We start from the raw sequence: 17,500 nt of genomic DNA, 5'->3' as shown, positions 1-17,500 counted from the left end.
CCTAACCACATGCAATTCAAGTGGTAAAGGAGAGCCTCTACAGAAGACCTTTGAGTAGGCTTAGAGTGGAGAAGGGTCCTTTAGCTTTACTTGCACTTTAGACTCTGTTTTGTACAAGCCAAAGCTGGTCACAGATCTGGCTAAGGCTGGAGATTATGAACTGGAGGTAAATTCAATTCATGCTTCCAAATCCCACATTTAACATCCAGACATTTAAAATTAGAAATGAACTAATTGCACTATTGGCGGTAGTAAAACATAAATTGATGCAGTGATACACTGGACTTCAGCAATGCCTTGAATTTTTTTAGGTGGCAGAAATGAAATGTTTTTGCTAATACTGGTCATATACTCTTTCTGGGGCAAGATAAGCTATTACAAAATTGGCTGGGTTTTTTTTAGATGTTAAATGTTTATTTTTAATTCCTTTCCCAGATTTCTAGTTCTCTCTGCATATTGCTTTATCCAGGCCTCATTCTGATTGATTATGGACATTTTCAGTATCCTTGCATATTCTCTGAAGTCAGATCTTTACACTTTACCAATGCAATTGATTCTTTAAGACAACACTAATCTCTTTACTATACAGCGATAAGGGGTGTAATTTGTATGGCAAAGGAATGTGAATAGGAACGAATAATTCCTGTTTATTGTGTAAAATATATACAGTTTTTCACAAGATCAGTGAAAAAATACATTAACAGCACAACGCTAAACATGGTCTGCTCACACATTAATCTGATTGAGTTCAATGAGTAAAGTGGGTATAGGATTGCAGCTTTAGGCTACAAATTTATGCACATTTATCTGAAAATAAACTCCACTGAAGATAGAGCAACTTACTTCTGAGTAAATATGCTTCAGATTGCACTGTTAAGGTATGGGGGAATGCATTATATAGCTAAATATATCAAATACAGTTCTTATAGAATCTAGTGTTCTTCTCTTATGCACTGAATGTGTTGGTACACATTCATTCAATATGAAGTGGATGATAAATATGTATCTGAAAATGAGTTCAGTCTAGATGACTGAAACACAAGTTAGATGTGTGAAAGAACCATCACAGATAAAACACTAGATATACAAATCTGATATTACCAGACATTGCTTCACAATACAGTCCAATGGAGGGAATTGATAGGCTGTTTTGTGAGTCATCAGTCATTGTACATATTCCTGCTGTTTAAGAAAAACTGGTCAAACTGCCTTTTATCATGATATTTGCAGCTGCCTAAGGACAGACAATGAATTTCAGGGTGATTTTTATGTTAGCTTAGCAGTATAGAAATTGTCCATTAGCATAGCTTTCCTTGGGGCTCCAGTAATGTCAGAACAGGGGAGATATGTGGGAGGCACAGTGGTGTGGTGGATACTTACCAGGGTCTAAGAATCAGATCTGAAAACCCAGCCAAAATTAAGCACTTTGCAGTTACATTGATTTCTTCAACGGGAATATTAAGCATTGTTTAAACCTTCACTCAGATTGCCTAAATCTCTCCCGTTGCAATCAGTGGGTCCTCAGACTTTAGCTGGGTTATATCTACGGCATCGGCAAATCAATATTGGTAGCAGGAGACCATCTGAAGAAATCTCTTACTATTGTATATTCCTTATAATCTTGCTCTTTAAAGAATTTTGTCCTTAAAATAAAAAAACATATATAATTCTGTGAGTCTTGGCTTTGCTTTGTGGGGAGTGCTTTGTCTGTCTTATGATTTGGACGTTCTGGGCTCAATAGCATTTTGCTTAGCCATAAACTACAAGCAAATGGAGCTCTACCATTCTTTGCCCTTCTTCTGCTATCTGCTGGGAAAGTGCTTCAAGAAAGGCTTGATGGGGAAGGGGTGAGTATCTTTAAAATGGTCCTGGAATGCACTTAGGCAGGCTTGCCTTGGGAATTTGTGCATGTCATTCATTTCTCGATTAAGCTTTTGGAGAAGGGATTCATGTCATTATAATTCTTTACTCCCCCTCCCCCAGTAGAACATGTTTCGCCTAAGTCATTAAATAACATACTAAATAGTTTTAAGAGTGTCCATCGTGTATCAAAATACACACAACTATCTTTTCTCTTCAACACCTGTCATTAGTTAAGCACAGGTCACAAATGGACAACCAGATTTAGAAGATAAGAGTTTTGTATGTATTTTTTTAAAAAAACAACATAACAGTTTTCTTATCCCTGATCTCTGCTGGTAGATTTCTCACTTTAGATTTTGTACATGCATGTTTAAATCAGCTTTAAGTTTGAAAGTGCACAAACACTTTTACTTCTTCAGGGCTTGGATTAACGTATTAATTAATACATTAATGTATTCTTTCTCTTACAGGTTATTGTTATTAGTGAAACTGGGGTTTACCGTAGTTGTTTCTTTTACTCTTTGTTGGCTCCCATTTTGTACAGACATCAAACAAATTTTGCAAGTGCTCAGAAGACTCTTTCCAGTTGATCGAGGTTTGTTTGAGGTATGCCTCATGTCCCACCCACCCCCCACAAGCTTCTTGTAAATGTTTTATATTTTTAGCTCCCTTGAGAAACCTTCACTTTGACCCTTAGGGATTTCATGTGGAAGATACACCATAAGGCTAGTAATATGATCTGGCTTCTCTGACCGTCATTTCTTGCCAGTTATTTAATCCAGTGTTTAACCCCTAGCTCAGCTGGCATCTTCCAGGATATTATACAAATAGACAACATTTATCCCATCGGCAGATCTATAGTTCAGACGTACATTTTTCCATTCAAATGGATTCCGTAGTAATTAACAGTGTCCTTGCACAATATTATCTAAAGGATCTAAAAATGAATTAAATCCATTCTGGGTTTTCTTTTTTCTTCCAAAATAGTCATTGGATTGACACTTGAATGTTATATGCTTTAGAAGGCATTAAGAATCCCGATTTGCCATGATGGAAAGCTGCAACTTGCTTTGCTGAAGTAAAGCCCAAAGGTGTTGAGCATAAAGTAGATGGTTTTGTTATGGAAATGACATCTATTAACTGGTTTGCACCAGGGAGAGAGAAATAGTGATACAACTCTCTAGCAGACTTGCTTCTGAAAACCATTAGCATCCACAACAGTGGAGCTGGCACATTGGGTAAAAAATTAGGATCTTATTCCACTGTTGTATGTTGAGATGTTAAACAAAGTGTGAAGTATATAGATATTCACAAGCCAAAGAACTGTCAACCAATTTGGTGTATTTACAGGTGCATTTTATTGGGGTGGGTGGAATTGGTTTTGGGTTTTTTTTTTACACATTGCTAGGTTTTAGTGAAGTAAATCTATGTTTTATAATATTGCAGTGTGGTGTGAGAGCCAGTGTGGTGTAGTGGCTAAAGTGTCAGACTGGGAATCAGGAGATCCGGGTTCTAGTCTCCACATGGCCATGGAAACCCACTGGGTGTCTTTGGGCCAGTCACGGACTCTCAGCCCAACCTACCTCACAGGGTTGCTGTTGTGAAGATAAAATGGAGAGGAGGAGGAGGATTATGTACGCTGCCTTAGGTTTCTTAAGAGGAAAAAAGGCGGGATATAAATGCAATAATAAACTTTACACAATTTGCCCATGAAAGCCAAGAAATTTAGGTCTAGTGTTAGCTGAAATATTTTCAGAGCTGGCAGAGGAATGACTGATTTGGATATTAAGCTGGATAAACTGAGAAAACTGTCTACATAAGCAATATGCAGTAAGTTTAGACTGGGGTGCCTGTGACAAGTTCTTTGACTTGGTTCCCATTTACAGAGATGCCTACAAACGCTGATAGTTGTAAAACTTTGTTGGCTATTAAGAAGGCATCTTATATGTTTGTGGATGCTGCCAACCACTTGTCACCTTCAGCAAATTTGCAGTGTGTGTTCTGTATGCTTGTAAGTGAACAAGGAGGGATGGCTCAGTTGTTGGTAGTAGCTTTCTTGCTGTTATGTCTACACAGCTGTGATTCAAGCAGCTGTTTAGGGATGAGTTTCATGAGCATGCTAGCTGTGTGGTTACAAATTTAATTTGGAAAGTGATCCTAGCACAACTGCTAATGTCTTTAGACTTCTTGATTTATTAGGGGTTAACTCTGTCATTGCTAGCAGCTAGCAAGCAGAGCTAAATATGTTCTAGTAGCAGAATGTGGTAAAATATAGCGTAGCTTCACATTTGGAAAAAAAAGTTTCATGTTTCTCTTTTTTTAAAAAAAACACCCCGTGATAATGCTAGTTTATAGGTGATTTTATAACATTCATGATCTATGGGCTCCTGTATTAAAGAATGTACTTATGTTAATTGAAGGTTTGTTTTAATCAAATGTTGCCCATGGTTTTGAATCAAGGTCACACAGATACATTCAATCTCAAATCCAGATATCCATTCACACAAAAGGGCTTTGCCATTCAAGAAATAAATAATGCCCACCTGCAGCAAAAAATTAATGCAACATGTTAAATATATTTTCAGGACAAAGTAGCCAATATTTGGTGCACAGTAAATGTCTTTTTCAAAATAAAGGCAGCTCTGTCAGCAGAAACCCAGCTTAAACTAAGGTAAGTGAGAATAGAAATCCTGAGCTGCTTTCAATTTGAATTGCACTTATGAAATAACTGCGATAGAATATTTAAAAATAAGGTGAGATTGTTCAAAAAAAAGGATTGATTTCAACAGTTTGTAGTTTAGAGAACTTTGGCTATTAGGCAGTATAGAAATGTAATAAATAAATAAATAGTTTCATACTTCTGCTTTCTGCTTGTTTGTTTAAGAATGTGTTAGTTTACAAATTAGGACATTAAAAATAGGAAACATTACTTATTTTTCTTCAATAAGAATAAAAGGTGATCCATATCAACTATTCCTAAATAATTGAGATCTGATTCAATTTGGTTCAGGTATTTATGAACCCAATGTTAGTGAAATCAACATTTTTAATATGATAAAATTATTATTTTATTTTTAGCTTTGTTTTAACATTCCTGACCGTACTTCCCAGTTGCATAAAACTCACCCTGCAGCCTTCTCTCAAAGGATTTAAATACGGGTTGGTAAGTATATGACAAAAAATGTAAATTTAAAGTTTGTACGTTTTAAAATCAGTACAAAACCCCATCTTTCTTTTTCCCTTCTCCATTCCTACTATGCCTGGATAGAGAGGGAGGAGGAAAGAACAGATAAAGGGAAGGACAGTTCCACACACTAACAGTCAATACAGGCCCAGAACTATGAACTGTATGACCAAAGATATCTAACTCTCTTGTCTGCCATGCACATTTTCTTTTGCAACTAAGTCAAGAAAGTTCTCTAACCAGTGTTCCACTGACCTTGTTCACATTTTCAGTTTGATAGAACAACTGTATTGGGCATATGTAAGGACCCAAAGGATGTCCATCTTCTGAGTGGCCAATAGGTGCTCCATCTCAGGATGGACCAGTCTGGTCGCTCTTTTTTCTTGTCTGCACAGCAAAACACAGTGTTGTGGTATGCCTTCAGACTTCACAATTGGAGTCATCCTTCCATCAGAATTAACTTAAAGCTCTCTGGCTGTATCCTTCCCGCAAGGATTTCTTTAATTTTTAGTCACTATGTAGTTAACGTAACATGAAGTTTGATGCGGAGTCATTGAGTAAATTCTTGAAAGAGTACTGGGCCCAGGGACAGAGCCCTGCAACACTGTATTCCGGTTTGATGAGGAATTACTGATGAGCACTTTTTAAGTACAATTTTACCTGTCTGTAGTTTCCCAGATCATCTCTCTCTCCTCTCCCCTCCCCCTTCCTTTTGAAGATTGGGACAACATTTGCCTATCTCCTATCCATGTTTTCCTCACCTGTCATCTGGATTTCTTGTAGATGATAGACCAAGGTTCTGAGAGTATATCAGCAAGTTCCTTGACTACCCTAGGATGCATTTCATCTGGCCCTGGCAGCTAGGTATTTCCTGATCAAATCATTATGAATCTTGAACTAAAATCCTGACACCCTCACCAGTTACACTACTTATACAAGGTTGCACACTGTTCCTCTTATGGGAGAAGATGGAGGATTTTTCTGTTCCTTCATAAGCACGTTATCAATCCAGTCACTGAAATTATAGGGCAATAAATAATGGATATTAAGGAGAACCACCTCCCCATAGAACATCTATTATTGAGTGGTATATTTATTAATTTTGTTAATAAATAGGTGCGTAGGTGGTAGATTAAAGGATCAAGATCCATTAGTGGGCCTATTGGGAGCCTGGCACAGTGCAGTTGCCTCAGACTTGTCCCAGATCACCTAATAACTTGAGATGGCATCAATAAAACCCATAAGCCAGATTGTTAATACTTCCGGCTCAAAGAGTGAAGCCAGACCATTTTCATCACAGAGGCCTATTTTAAATCGTTGTTACCATATATTGGTGCCCTGGATGCTCAGTTGCCTGGCATATGGCTCATACTAACAAGCTCTGATAAACAGCCAACCAGATAATAAAGGCACCCTTACCTCTGTGCTACTAATTTTAAAATTTACCTATCATTAGATGTCGAGGCTAAGCCAAATAGTCATCCAAACACTATAAATAAAATGATGTGTTGTGCATGTTCATTAAGTACCATTTTGTATTTTTAAAGAGCATTTAAAAACAACACTTTATAGTAATCCTCCAGGAGCATGTAAATGGGATTTTTCAAATTACTTATTTTTCCCTTTTCTACAAATTGTAACATTAGGAAGGGAAATACTTTTAATTTTGTATTTAACAATTTCCCTTCAAAAGACACTCTTTACAGAAAAAATGCTGTTTGGATGAGAGTGTTCCTTTCTCTTGTGCTTGTTGCAAGATCAGTACTACTCTCTTTAAAAAAGAAAAGAAAAACATAGCTAGTTGCCAGATGTAGTAAAAGTTTCCACAATAGTTGTTTGAAGTGACTTAAAAAGGGACACATTTTTCTGCCAAATGTTCAGTTTTTCTGTTGCAGCTTAACAATATTTCAGACATTAGGAAGTGTGTAAAATATCAGTTTAAAATAAAGCTGAAAAAAGGAAAAAGTGGCCAAAAGCACAGTGAAATGTCAAGAATTCTGTGATGCGTACTTGCAAGCTGATATGAACAAGAGCTGCCCCATTTTCTTAAATATTGGGGCATGTTCCACCTGCTGCATGCCCTGGACAGCCCTAGATTGAGACAAATGTCACTAAACTTAAATCTCTCTGACTGTTGGGAGATACTGCTTGGGCTACAGTTTTTCAGAACTAAACAAATTGATTTTATTACAGTTATGATCCAGCACAGCATACCTGCCTTAACACACTAACCCATCCATAGTTACATAATAACTATGGATGGGTTAGCATGTTAAGGCAGGGACACACTTTTAAAACAGTAGCATAACAATCACTTATTTCAAAACAACCAGGACATCTAGAAAGGTATTCTTGATGGCTGTCCTACAGATGCCCAGTACCATGTTTGTATTTGAGTTCCTTAAATTCTTTTCAGCTTAAAAGTATTACTTTAATACTCAGCTTAAGCTTAAGTATTTCAGCTTAAAACATATTGGACCGCTACAAATTAACAAGCCAGGTGCAGTGGCTAAGGTGTTGGACTGGGAGCCAAGAGATCTAGGTTCTAGTCCCCACTCGGCAATGGAAACCCACTGGGTGGCTTTGGGCCAGTCACAGACTCTCAGCCCAGCCTACCTCACAGGGTTGTTGTTGTGAGGATAAAATGGAAAGGAGGAGGATTATGTACGCCGCCTTGAGTTCCTTGGAGGAAAAAAGGCGGGATATAAATGCAATAATAAAATAAATAAATAAACAAATAATGTGATTTTTCTGTACCACTGACAGCAGTTATTTTGCTCATGGACATTTACAGTGATGCTGATTTGGCGTGTTGATGTACTGCTATCTCACACTTATGTAGACCCATGCCACCTGGAGGTGCTCAAGTGGCACTCTATTTAAAAAGAGAAAAAAAAATTATGTGATACAAATCAATCCCATAACATATTCACAACTGAAGCTCTGCCTAGTTGAATCTAGAAGTGCCGCTGCTCTTTCACCATGTGTTTATGCAGTGACAATAACAAGTAAATAAATGTGGATATGAATTGTGATGTGTTTCAATCAGTTCTTGAAATCCTCAAATCTGAATTTTGAGAACTAGCAGCTCCTTTGACTTCTCTGTGTTTAAGACGTGTCCAATATTCAGGATTTCTGGTACTATTATGTAACATTTTTGGAAAATATAATTAAAAGCTAAATATAATGTTCATGCTAATTCTGCATTCAGTGAGGCCAATAAGGGGTTCAGTTTATATAGAAATGTCATAAAATGTTAATTTAAAATAACTAAAATTTATTTGAATTTATGTATTTTAAAGAACATTAGCTACCTTGAGCCTTTTGTATATGGCAGGATATAAACAATTCCTTGCTTCAAAACATGCTTGACTCTATTGGTCAGAGTTCTGGAATGTATTCTTACTTGTAGAGCAATACAGTTTTGTGTACTGACTTTTGCCTTCCACAGTATATGCATAATTAAGTACATTGGGCACAGTTGCTGAATAGCACATTCTTTACATGGTCCTGTGAAAGGAAATAAAAACAGCTCTTGTTGACTGATGTGTTAATACTTGTTAATTTTCTTTTTAAAAGATTAGCTGCGCATTATCCTTCTTTCTGTTCTCATTCCAAGTGCATGAAAAATCTATTCTTCTAGTTTCAATGTAAGTAGTATTTTATACTTAGAAAATATTTTGCAGCCATATCTGGAAATAACTGTCTGGGTAAACCGAAGTGCTGATACAATGGGACATGGGCTGTGATCTAGAATAAGGTATATCTTGTACTGGGACTAGTGCATTCTGTAGGCTGTAGAGATCTTGTTTTCTTTAAACCAACCATGTGGAAGTAGCATGAGGAAGCAGGAAAGTTGTGAAATTTGAGTATGCAGCCTATACATTAAAGCCCATGTGCTCAGCTTTGAGTATGGAGCAGGTTCCTATATCATAATGCTGTCAAGTCCTTTGGGATTTACTTCTAACTAAAGGGCAGATTTTGGCTCAACAACCTGGTTCAGATGATCATCAGGGGAAAAAATGGTTTCCCCCCATTCGTGCTGTTCACACGACCAGGATTACATTAATTACTCATGCCACAGGTTGCTGTGTTGTCGAAACCTGGCACACAGCACAGCTGTAGTTACTTTTCATCCACCCTACAAACAATGGCTTGCAGTAGTGGTTGTAGGGTGGATAAAAAGTTACTGCAGCCACACCGCACGCTGGGCTCGGACGACATGGCAATCCACAGCGCGTGTAATTAGGGTAATCCAGTTCACGTGACTGGCATACAGAGGATGGTGGTGGGGAAACAACCTATGTTGCATTGTTTTCCCTGCTGATCATCTGAACCCAGTCAATATGTCTTTCTACAGACCCACGATTATGTGAGCTTCATGTCAAGCCCTCAAGAAAACATTTTCAGTTATTCATTTGCATGTGTCTTGCAAAATTGCTCATGAAATACGATAAGGACTTGTAGCAGTAATGAGTGGGACCTGGAACAAAATGTTGCAGTCTAGAATGTACGTGTTCATTGTGCCAGCTAGCCATGCCTTCTTCTAGGAGACTCCATTTCATTTCCCTCACCCCTGTTTATTCCACCTCAATATGCACCCAGCCTTTTGTGGCTACTGAGCATGCTCAGTCCTCTTTGGGCTGTTTTGGATATTTTTTGTCCCCTTAGGTTTTTTCCCACCTAAGTTTTTTTTAAAAAAACTTCTGCAACATTTGAGATGCCCCCTATTGTTTCTCAGTGGCCCCATTTTGGTTACAATTTTGATGGTACCCACGAGCTGAGTTCATTATTAATATATATGAGTGCATTAGTAGAAAAGTGAGTTTTGTTAACACTTCATTTATTTCATTATAGTGCAAGTGTGATGTAGCAGCTCTGAAGTTAAATTAATTACAATATTACTTTGATAATGCTTATGTTTCTATTTTCTCCTTAGACCAGTCTGCTTAGTTATAAATGAAATTCCTTTTATGTCTATGTGGTTCCTACTTGTTTCCACCTTCAGGTGAGTCATTCTGAGTTGAGTTTACTGAAGAGTTTTTAAGACATGTTCTCCCTCATAAGTTGTTGGGCAAGTAACCTTAATAGAACACACGTTAATTTAGGTGTCTCTCTCAACAGCATGCTCCCCCTTCTCCTTAAGGATGGCCTACTATTGTCCTACATTGTGACAACATTGGCCTTTCTCACCGTGTGTGCAACTTCATTTTCAATATTTGAAAAGACTTCTGAAGATGATCTGCAGCTGAAAACGCTTTCCACTTTAATTAGAAGATACATTCCTTGGTTTAAAGCCTTACCAAAGGTTATTAAGAGTTTAGTAAGTAATTTTTACAAAAATATGTTCTTTAATTTGACTAAGGGGTACTTTTATTTGCCTGTTGTAGTTAAACATAAGCCACCATATAGAGTTGCCAAGCTTGCCATGAATTCCACTGTGTACAAATGCTGCTGCTGAAGAAACTTGCTGGAACATTAGCATTTTAAGCAGTTCTTCTGGGCATCATCTAACACTTCATAATTAGAACCACCCAAGTTGAACGATAAACCGGAATCTCCCATCACCGTGCATTAGTATTTCCCGTAATGCATGTTAAATGCACTGTCGATATTAGAAATCCTTTCCCCCTTGGAAGTTCAGTTCCTTAATGTGACGGTGTTTGCATCAATAGTACATAAGATGTCATGCTAGAGACACATTGTATTTACTGAAATACCCTCTGCAAGAGTGATGAAAACAGAGCACCTATGCAATGAAACTACTTATTGGATATTGTAAATCAGTAGTAACCAGTGTACCTTTCCCCCTCCCTTCTTTCAGTTCCTTGTCTCAATAACTCTGATGGGCATCCTGACTTTAATGAGTGCTACGTTGGATCCTCCACAGAGGCTACCAGATTTATTTCCTCTAGCTGTCTCTGCTGTATCCTGCTTGCACTTTCTATTCTTCTTGCTATATTTTAATGTCATTGCAATATGGGAACCAAGAGATAGCCGATATCAGAAAAAAACCAATTAATTTGATGTGCCAGCTGCAATATTAATGACTAAAAATGGGTGGGGGGAGCGGTAATATTTTCCATATGCCTATGTTTTAAATTGTTTATAATGAGAGGCATTAAAGTTGCTTTCATACATTCATTCATATATATATACATTCATTCATACATTCTGGGGGAACCCAGACAAAAATATTTACATGTCAGTTTGTGCTGTTTCGGGAAAGTGAATAGCCATTACTGAAATGGGGTTGAAATGAATTCTTTGTCCTTTGTATCAAATAAAAAGGAACCATAATACTTGATGATTTGTTCAAAATGGAAAGGCTACTTATACCCTGAAAACAGTTAAGGAACATCTTGGCGACTTGTACCAGTTTATTTTAAATGAACAAAATCACATTAATTTAATAATATGAGTATCAGTTTAATGCTCTACCAAGAATGAAATGTGTTGGAGATACAGAACTATATGTTACAGCATCCACTCATGTCTGTTGCCACTAAATGCTGTCTCTTATAACCTATTTGATTACATACATTAAACTGCCTTGTACAATATTTCACTATCCTCCATATGATATGCTTAAAATCATCAAGGCCACTGCACTAATATTCATGACTCAGTGTCATGGTTCATGCTTACATGACAGTCTTATTTCAGCATTAACCTCTATACTAGCTGAAGTCCATAACAAGAGTTCCAAGGTGCAATTGTGGCTAACATTTTTCATATATATCAACATGTAAACCTCAGTGATGGAGATCTACACACTTTATAGCCAAAATAACATTATCTGTCTTTGTATATATTTGCATATATTTGTATTCTAATTCAGCACTTAAAACAAGAATGTATAAGCAGCAGATCACCAAGACGAACTCAAATCCTGTTGTAAAGTCCATGTTTTGTAGCACATTCTTGTAATAGCTTTGACATTTCATAGTGCCTTCAGTTCAAATATAGGGAGAAGTTATTACGATACAATTGGGGTTTTGGGGCATTTTATGGTTATTTTCACGTCTATGTATCCCAGAGGATAACACTTAAAATATATATTCAGTTGGATCCACACTCAGTCACACTTAGAGTAGACCCACTGAAATAAATGAGACTTAAGTTAGTCATGTTTGTTTATGTACCATTGATTTCAGTGGCTCTACTCTAAGTATGACTGAATCTGGATTTATTCATGTATAAAAAAATTGGACCTAATTCTACAACCTGCTTATGGAAAAATGGGAACAACATATATGCATAATTGTTAGGGACACAAAGAAATTCTTGTTCCTAGCCAAAGATCCACATTCAACAAGCCTTAATATTCATTATATAGTCATTTTAAATAGATTTGGGTGAGGCATGACTGAGGCATTGCCACATTTTAGTGCAATATTAAACATATTAAGGCAATTAACACTTTTATCAGTACAGGCTTCCTAGTGCATGGCACCGCCACAGAGATTTATTCTTTTCTGCCATTCTGAAAATATATATATAGCCATAAGATAATGCAGTTCAGTCTGAATCTAGCTCTTTGCAAAACTCAAGCTGGCTAGTATCCTATGCAAGAAACCAACATTATGCATGCATGCATGCTATGACACATTATGTAAATAGACCCTAATGTATATCCTTCCCCTCTAGTATGAACAACACCTGAATATGGTTTAGCTTTATAAAAACAGCCAAGGCTGAAAACAAAGGTAAATTATGGTGGCTTCATATTAAAACATTGTACTTAGATATGCGGACTAGTAAACATGAACTTGCCATGGGTGAGATGCACTTTATTCCTTGCATCAAAGTGAAGAAAATTTTATACCAATAAAATTGGAATTGACCACCAAGAATACCTTTCAAGGCTGCAAGTAGACAAACCTGTATACTATATACATTATAATTGACTTGGAATATGTCATCTCAGCTTGCACATTTGAAAAGTCTTACAAAGGTGAAATGTGCTGAAGGAAGTTTCTTTGTACATATACCCTGCTGGATTATGAACTATGCATATAAAAGATTGATGCCTATTTAGTTCCATAGCCTGGATGTTTCCCAGTATTGGATCAGCAACTATGTACACTGTAGTTGGCACTATCAGCTTTAACTGGGCTATCACCTCTTTATTGGATGTGGCCCGAATCCAGCTGAACCGTCAGTGTTGACCATCTGTTGGATGGCTAGTTGCTCACAGATGTGTGCAAGTGAGTCTAGATTGAAGCTCCAGAATTCCTGTAGAATTTGAATTTATTTTTTATTGTAGAAGAGAGTTTGTGTTGAATGTATAGTATTGTAACACATATTAATGAGATCTTGATCCTAAGCGATGAGTTGGATCCAGAAGTGCCTTGCACAGAAGAATATGCAGTTCCACTCATGCAACAGTGTATGATTTCCACTGACTCACCGTTCTGTCAGAAGCCTTCAAAGCCATTTCCCACACTTCCTAAGGATCCTCAGTATTGGCTGGAGGGGGAGCACAGAAGGGAGGGGGGAAGACAAGTCCCATTCTGTAATAGATTCTTTGGGTCAAACCCCATGGACAGTATCCAATAGCAGGACTATTTCCCCACTGGTTCTGTCCCAATTCTGTTGAGCAAGTGGTGGGCCATGCCGACTGTGTTGTACAAGTGAGACCCACCACTTACACAAGGGAGATTTAGCACTTCCTAGGGCAATCCCCCAAATGAGTGGAAACATTCATTTCTGGAAGAAGGCAGGTTAGTGGAGCTCCCTTATGCAAGCTCTGCCAGCCTGCCTCCTTTCAGAAACGAGTGTTCCTGCTCATTTCAGGTTGCCTTGGAAGTACTTAATTGCTATTATGTGAGCAGTGCATAATATAAGCAACTAGGTGGAAGAGAATTGGGGGTAGGTGGGAGAGCAGCACTCAGTTGATTCCGTCCAATGCATTCTTTTGGATAAAAACTTTTAACAATGGGGGTGGGGGGAGAACAGCCATTGTTAACGATGACTCCAAGATTTAAGTTACCACCTTTTAGAAGCCCACATATGAGAGGCCTATCTACAGATGCCTTCCATGTTGAACAGTACCAAGCTTGACTTTGATATCCTTCCTCCTGAGAGGCATGGCTGCAACAGTCATTGAAGACAAGCCAGGATACGGAGTGATTTTAGCCTAAGTCACCTCACTTCACTCAGGGTTATATATCCATTAAAGGAAAGAAGTGATCACCTTGGGTCTCTAATCCTATTGGCAACCACATTTTATTTTAGTTCCAACAAGGGTTGAGTGGGCATTCACTGAAGGTAATTGTCATTCTGCCCAAGAACAGTTTGGTGAATTATTTCTAAGAAGCTGAGGCATTACAAGAATGTTTCAGGGAAGGAAAGAGTGTGAAACAGTCACTCTTGCTGACAGGGCAATGGTCTCATATTTCCATTAGCCTTTTCCCCCTTCTAGTCATCAGAAGACCAGAGCAAGTGTTCCCTAGCATATAAAAACATTAGTTTTATGTGTATCTCTTTTCTTTGTCCTTCAGATGGCCTTCAAGGGTGATAAAGTGAGAGTTATCTGATCTACCTTATGTAGAACTAGGAAATGGTTCTTAACAGCCCCAGCTGTTTTTGAAAAGGGAAAAAGCTTAGTACAAGTGAGCAAGAAGCAGTAGCTGCTTTAATAGCCTTAGGCCGCAATCCTATGCAAAACAAAAAGGGAGTAAGTCTTACTAGTAAATAAACATGCTTAGGATTGAACTATGATGTATGCTAACAACTGAAGAGGCAGTTCTGTCATTACAATAGGGTATTGCCATTGAAATCCTTGGAACTATTTCAGTGTAAATGACTAGCAATTACTTCTTAAAAGAACTGTCCCTGCTTTTCCTACTTTGAAAAACCTGATCCTAAATATATTTATTCTGAAGTAACTAGCACTCATTTTACTGAACCTTACAGTCAAATCATTAGTCTCTGAATGTAGCCTAAAGCCTATACTTCTGATATTGAAATGCCAAAGTAAAAAATGAGTCTATTTAATAACCTGTTAATAGAGAATGATCATTTTAATGTTTTATTGAATTACAAACAACAGTTGTGGCCCAGTATAAGCAGCAATGTCTGTTTCAAAATCAGCGCATGACTTTTCCACATAATCAAAGTATTAACATCTGCTTGATTTCAAATAGCCTCTTGCAGGAGGAGAAGGCACGTTTGCTCCCTAGGGTATGCATATGTGTGTGTACAATTTCCACCCATTTGTTCCCAACCCCATATCAGCTCCCCAGTGCATATTGTAGCTCCATTCACAGTTCTTCCAAGCCATCATTAAGAAAAGCAAATATACAGAAAAGAAAACCAAGTGCACATATAAAGCTCCACACTGCTTATCCTTAAATAGTTCAAGGCGCAATCCTACATGACCCACCAGTAAGCCTTATGCATATCCAGTGCAGAGCAGGAGACAATCCCCACTCAACAATCTCCTACTCTGCATTTTACCTAGATTGGCTTTTTCGCCTGTCTAGCTGAGGTGTTGTAGTGGGAGAAGGAAGGAGGCTGGAGTTGAGGCTTCGTGTAAGTCATCCTCTCCAGTCCCCTCCCATAGGAACGCCTCCTTTACCTCCTCTCTGGGCTTGCTTTTGTGACCTTGGAGAGGCAGCCAGCATAGTTCTTTCCATCCCATTTGGGAGGGGAGATTGGATTCCTGGGTCCATGGTCAGAGCACTGTCTTGAACCTTGGTTTCAGAGATCCGAAATAGCCTGTGGTCCCTCCCCACCCGCTGTCTAGAAGCTGTAGGATTGCTAGCTTTAGCTAGCTTTTTTATGTCAAATGTTTGAGAAAATACATGCTTTTACAAAGGTTAAAAAAAATCTGAAAATCGCCTAAATGTCTATTAAAAATCTTCATATTAAAATGTATTCAAAATATACTCTACTGTCTAAATGTTCAGGATACATAATACTTATTTAGGCGGAAATGTGAGATCATTTGCGGTTCTCAATATATACTACTAGTAGTTTCAATGAATCCCATCGCTGCAAGTACTACTGCACATAAATATTATTTTTTATGGGATTGAGTTAAGGTGTTCAGGCTTCACAAAGCAGAGAATGTGCAATGTTTCCTTAGCAGCAAAAACTAGACTTTTGTGGTATTTTGGGGGAACTTAAAAAAAGGCATTTGCAAATGCTTCATTTGGAACACAGAAGCCTTTGCTAGCAAAGAGAGATGGCAAATTTGCTTGCTTTTGGGTGTGCTGATAAGTTGCATAAACAACGCGCCCCAAGTTGGCAAGCAGTCTTCATTGTTTGTGGTAAAACTGGCACTTCTTCAAAGAAAGCATGGAGCATATAATTACTGTGAAATTTACAGTTTGTTTGAAGGCCTGGGAAATAGTGTCCACCCTTAAGTGCAGCCCTTCTTTCCCAAACATGAGGAAAAGCTCACTGCAGCATTTTACCAAGGTAGAGCAAGTACAGTGCCTGGTCACTAACAGAAGTAGTTCAGCTTGTACCGTTACATATTTGCATAAAGTAGCTCTGGCAAAGTGTATTATTTACATTGAGATTATCTGGTAGTGCAGATTGTAAAGTTTAAATTAGATGCAAGAAACTGTATCTAGATGTGCACCTGCCTAGTGCACTAAGCAATCCTTAGCTGGTATTTGCTGGGGAGATAGTTTTACAGGCGTTTCTTTTCAACCTTTTAAGTAGGATCAGGCAGTTGTAGAATCTTGCAACCAAGCTGAATATATTCTTCGGATAAAGCCTGTGAGGGTTAACAAAAAATGATTAAAATAAGCAGCAATTAGGCACCAATGTTACCGTTCAAATATACTATTTATTTATTTATTTCATTTATATACCACCCCATAGCTGAATCTCTCTGGGCGGTTTACAAAGGTTAAAAACAGTGAACGTTAAAAACGAATATACAAAAATTTAAAACCAACAAAAGCATAAAAACAACAGTATCCATTTAAAACAACTATTCTGGGTATTTATTCTGTTTACAATTAAAGACACATTCAGCTCTAGCTTTACTGTATATATACAGCACAAAAATAAAATACCCTACTTCCTTTAAAATGTGACAATGTATTGGATGTTACAATACAAATGTTTTACAATATTGTTTTAGCTCACAATTTAAGAGGGGGAAAGGCCACATGCCAACTTAACATTTCACAAGAGCAAAACATGTTTAATCAATCACACAAAATACTTTGATTTAGGAATAGCTGGCAAGTTGCTACTACTAAGAACCAATTAGAAAACTTCAGCCTTGGAAGGATTTATATTCTGAAAGGTAGGATAAATTACTGTAATACACACATGCATTCAATTACAAGTTACATGGTATCCTTGGGTTTGTATATGTTCTTTACCTTTCAGCAAACTCCGCTTTCTTTTTATAACTGTTTTTGAATAACTGGAAGTGATTTTTCTAAATAGAGATATATTCTGCTGATGAATGGAAACTAGTGG

General features: G+C 37.6%; 2 protein-coding genes across 3 annotated transcripts in view; one reads left to right on the top strand and one right to left on the bottom strand.

Moving 5' to 3' along the window:
- Positions 1 to 12,028, top strand: part of ALG6 (ALG6 alpha-1,3-glucosyltransferase) — a 32,346-nt gene extending 20,318 nt beyond the window's left edge. Inside the window, exons 7-15 of the mRNA XM_063137958.1 lie at positions 436 to 500; positions 1,662 to 1,847; positions 2,334 to 2,469; positions 4,449 to 4,534; positions 4,942 to 5,026; positions 8,627 to 8,697; positions 9,987 to 10,055; positions 10,172 to 10,370; positions 10,872 to 12,028. Of these exons, the coding sequence (XP_062994028.1) occupies positions 436 to 500; positions 1,662 to 1,847; positions 2,334 to 2,469; positions 4,449 to 4,534; positions 4,942 to 5,026; positions 8,627 to 8,697; positions 9,987 to 10,055; positions 10,172 to 10,370; positions 10,872 to 11,069 (1,095 nt within the window). The 3' untranslated portion in view covers positions 11,070 to 12,028. The remainder of the gene's footprint in view (positions 1 to 435; positions 501 to 1,661; positions 1,848 to 2,333; positions 2,470 to 4,448; positions 4,535 to 4,941; positions 5,027 to 8,626; positions 8,698 to 9,986; positions 10,056 to 10,171; positions 10,371 to 10,871) is intronic.
- A 4,161-nt stretch (positions 12,029 to 16,189) lies between these two features.
- The window catches only part of ITGB3BP (integrin subunit beta 3 binding protein), a 43,399-nt gene continuing 42,088 nt past the window's right edge, over positions 16,190 to 17,500 (bottom strand). The window contains exon 9 of one of the 2 annotated variants that reach the window (XM_063137941.1): positions 16,190 to 16,781. The gene's annotated coding sequence lies outside the window, so the exon portion shown is untranslated. The remainder of the gene's footprint in view (positions 16,782 to 17,500) is intronic. The other variant, XM_063137948.1, reaches the window with a different exon arrangement.

This window comes from Elgaria multicarinata, chromosome 1, assembly GCF_023053635.1.
Source record: "Elgaria multicarinata webbii isolate HBS135686 ecotype San Diego chromosome 1, rElgMul1.1.pri, whole genome shotgun sequence".
Taxonomy (NCBI): Eukaryota; Metazoa; Chordata; class Lepidosauria; order Squamata; family Anguidae; genus Elgaria; species Elgaria multicarinata.
The sequence above is the reverse complement of the archived record's forward strand: the minus strand, read 5'-3'. Positions and strand labels throughout refer to the sequence as shown.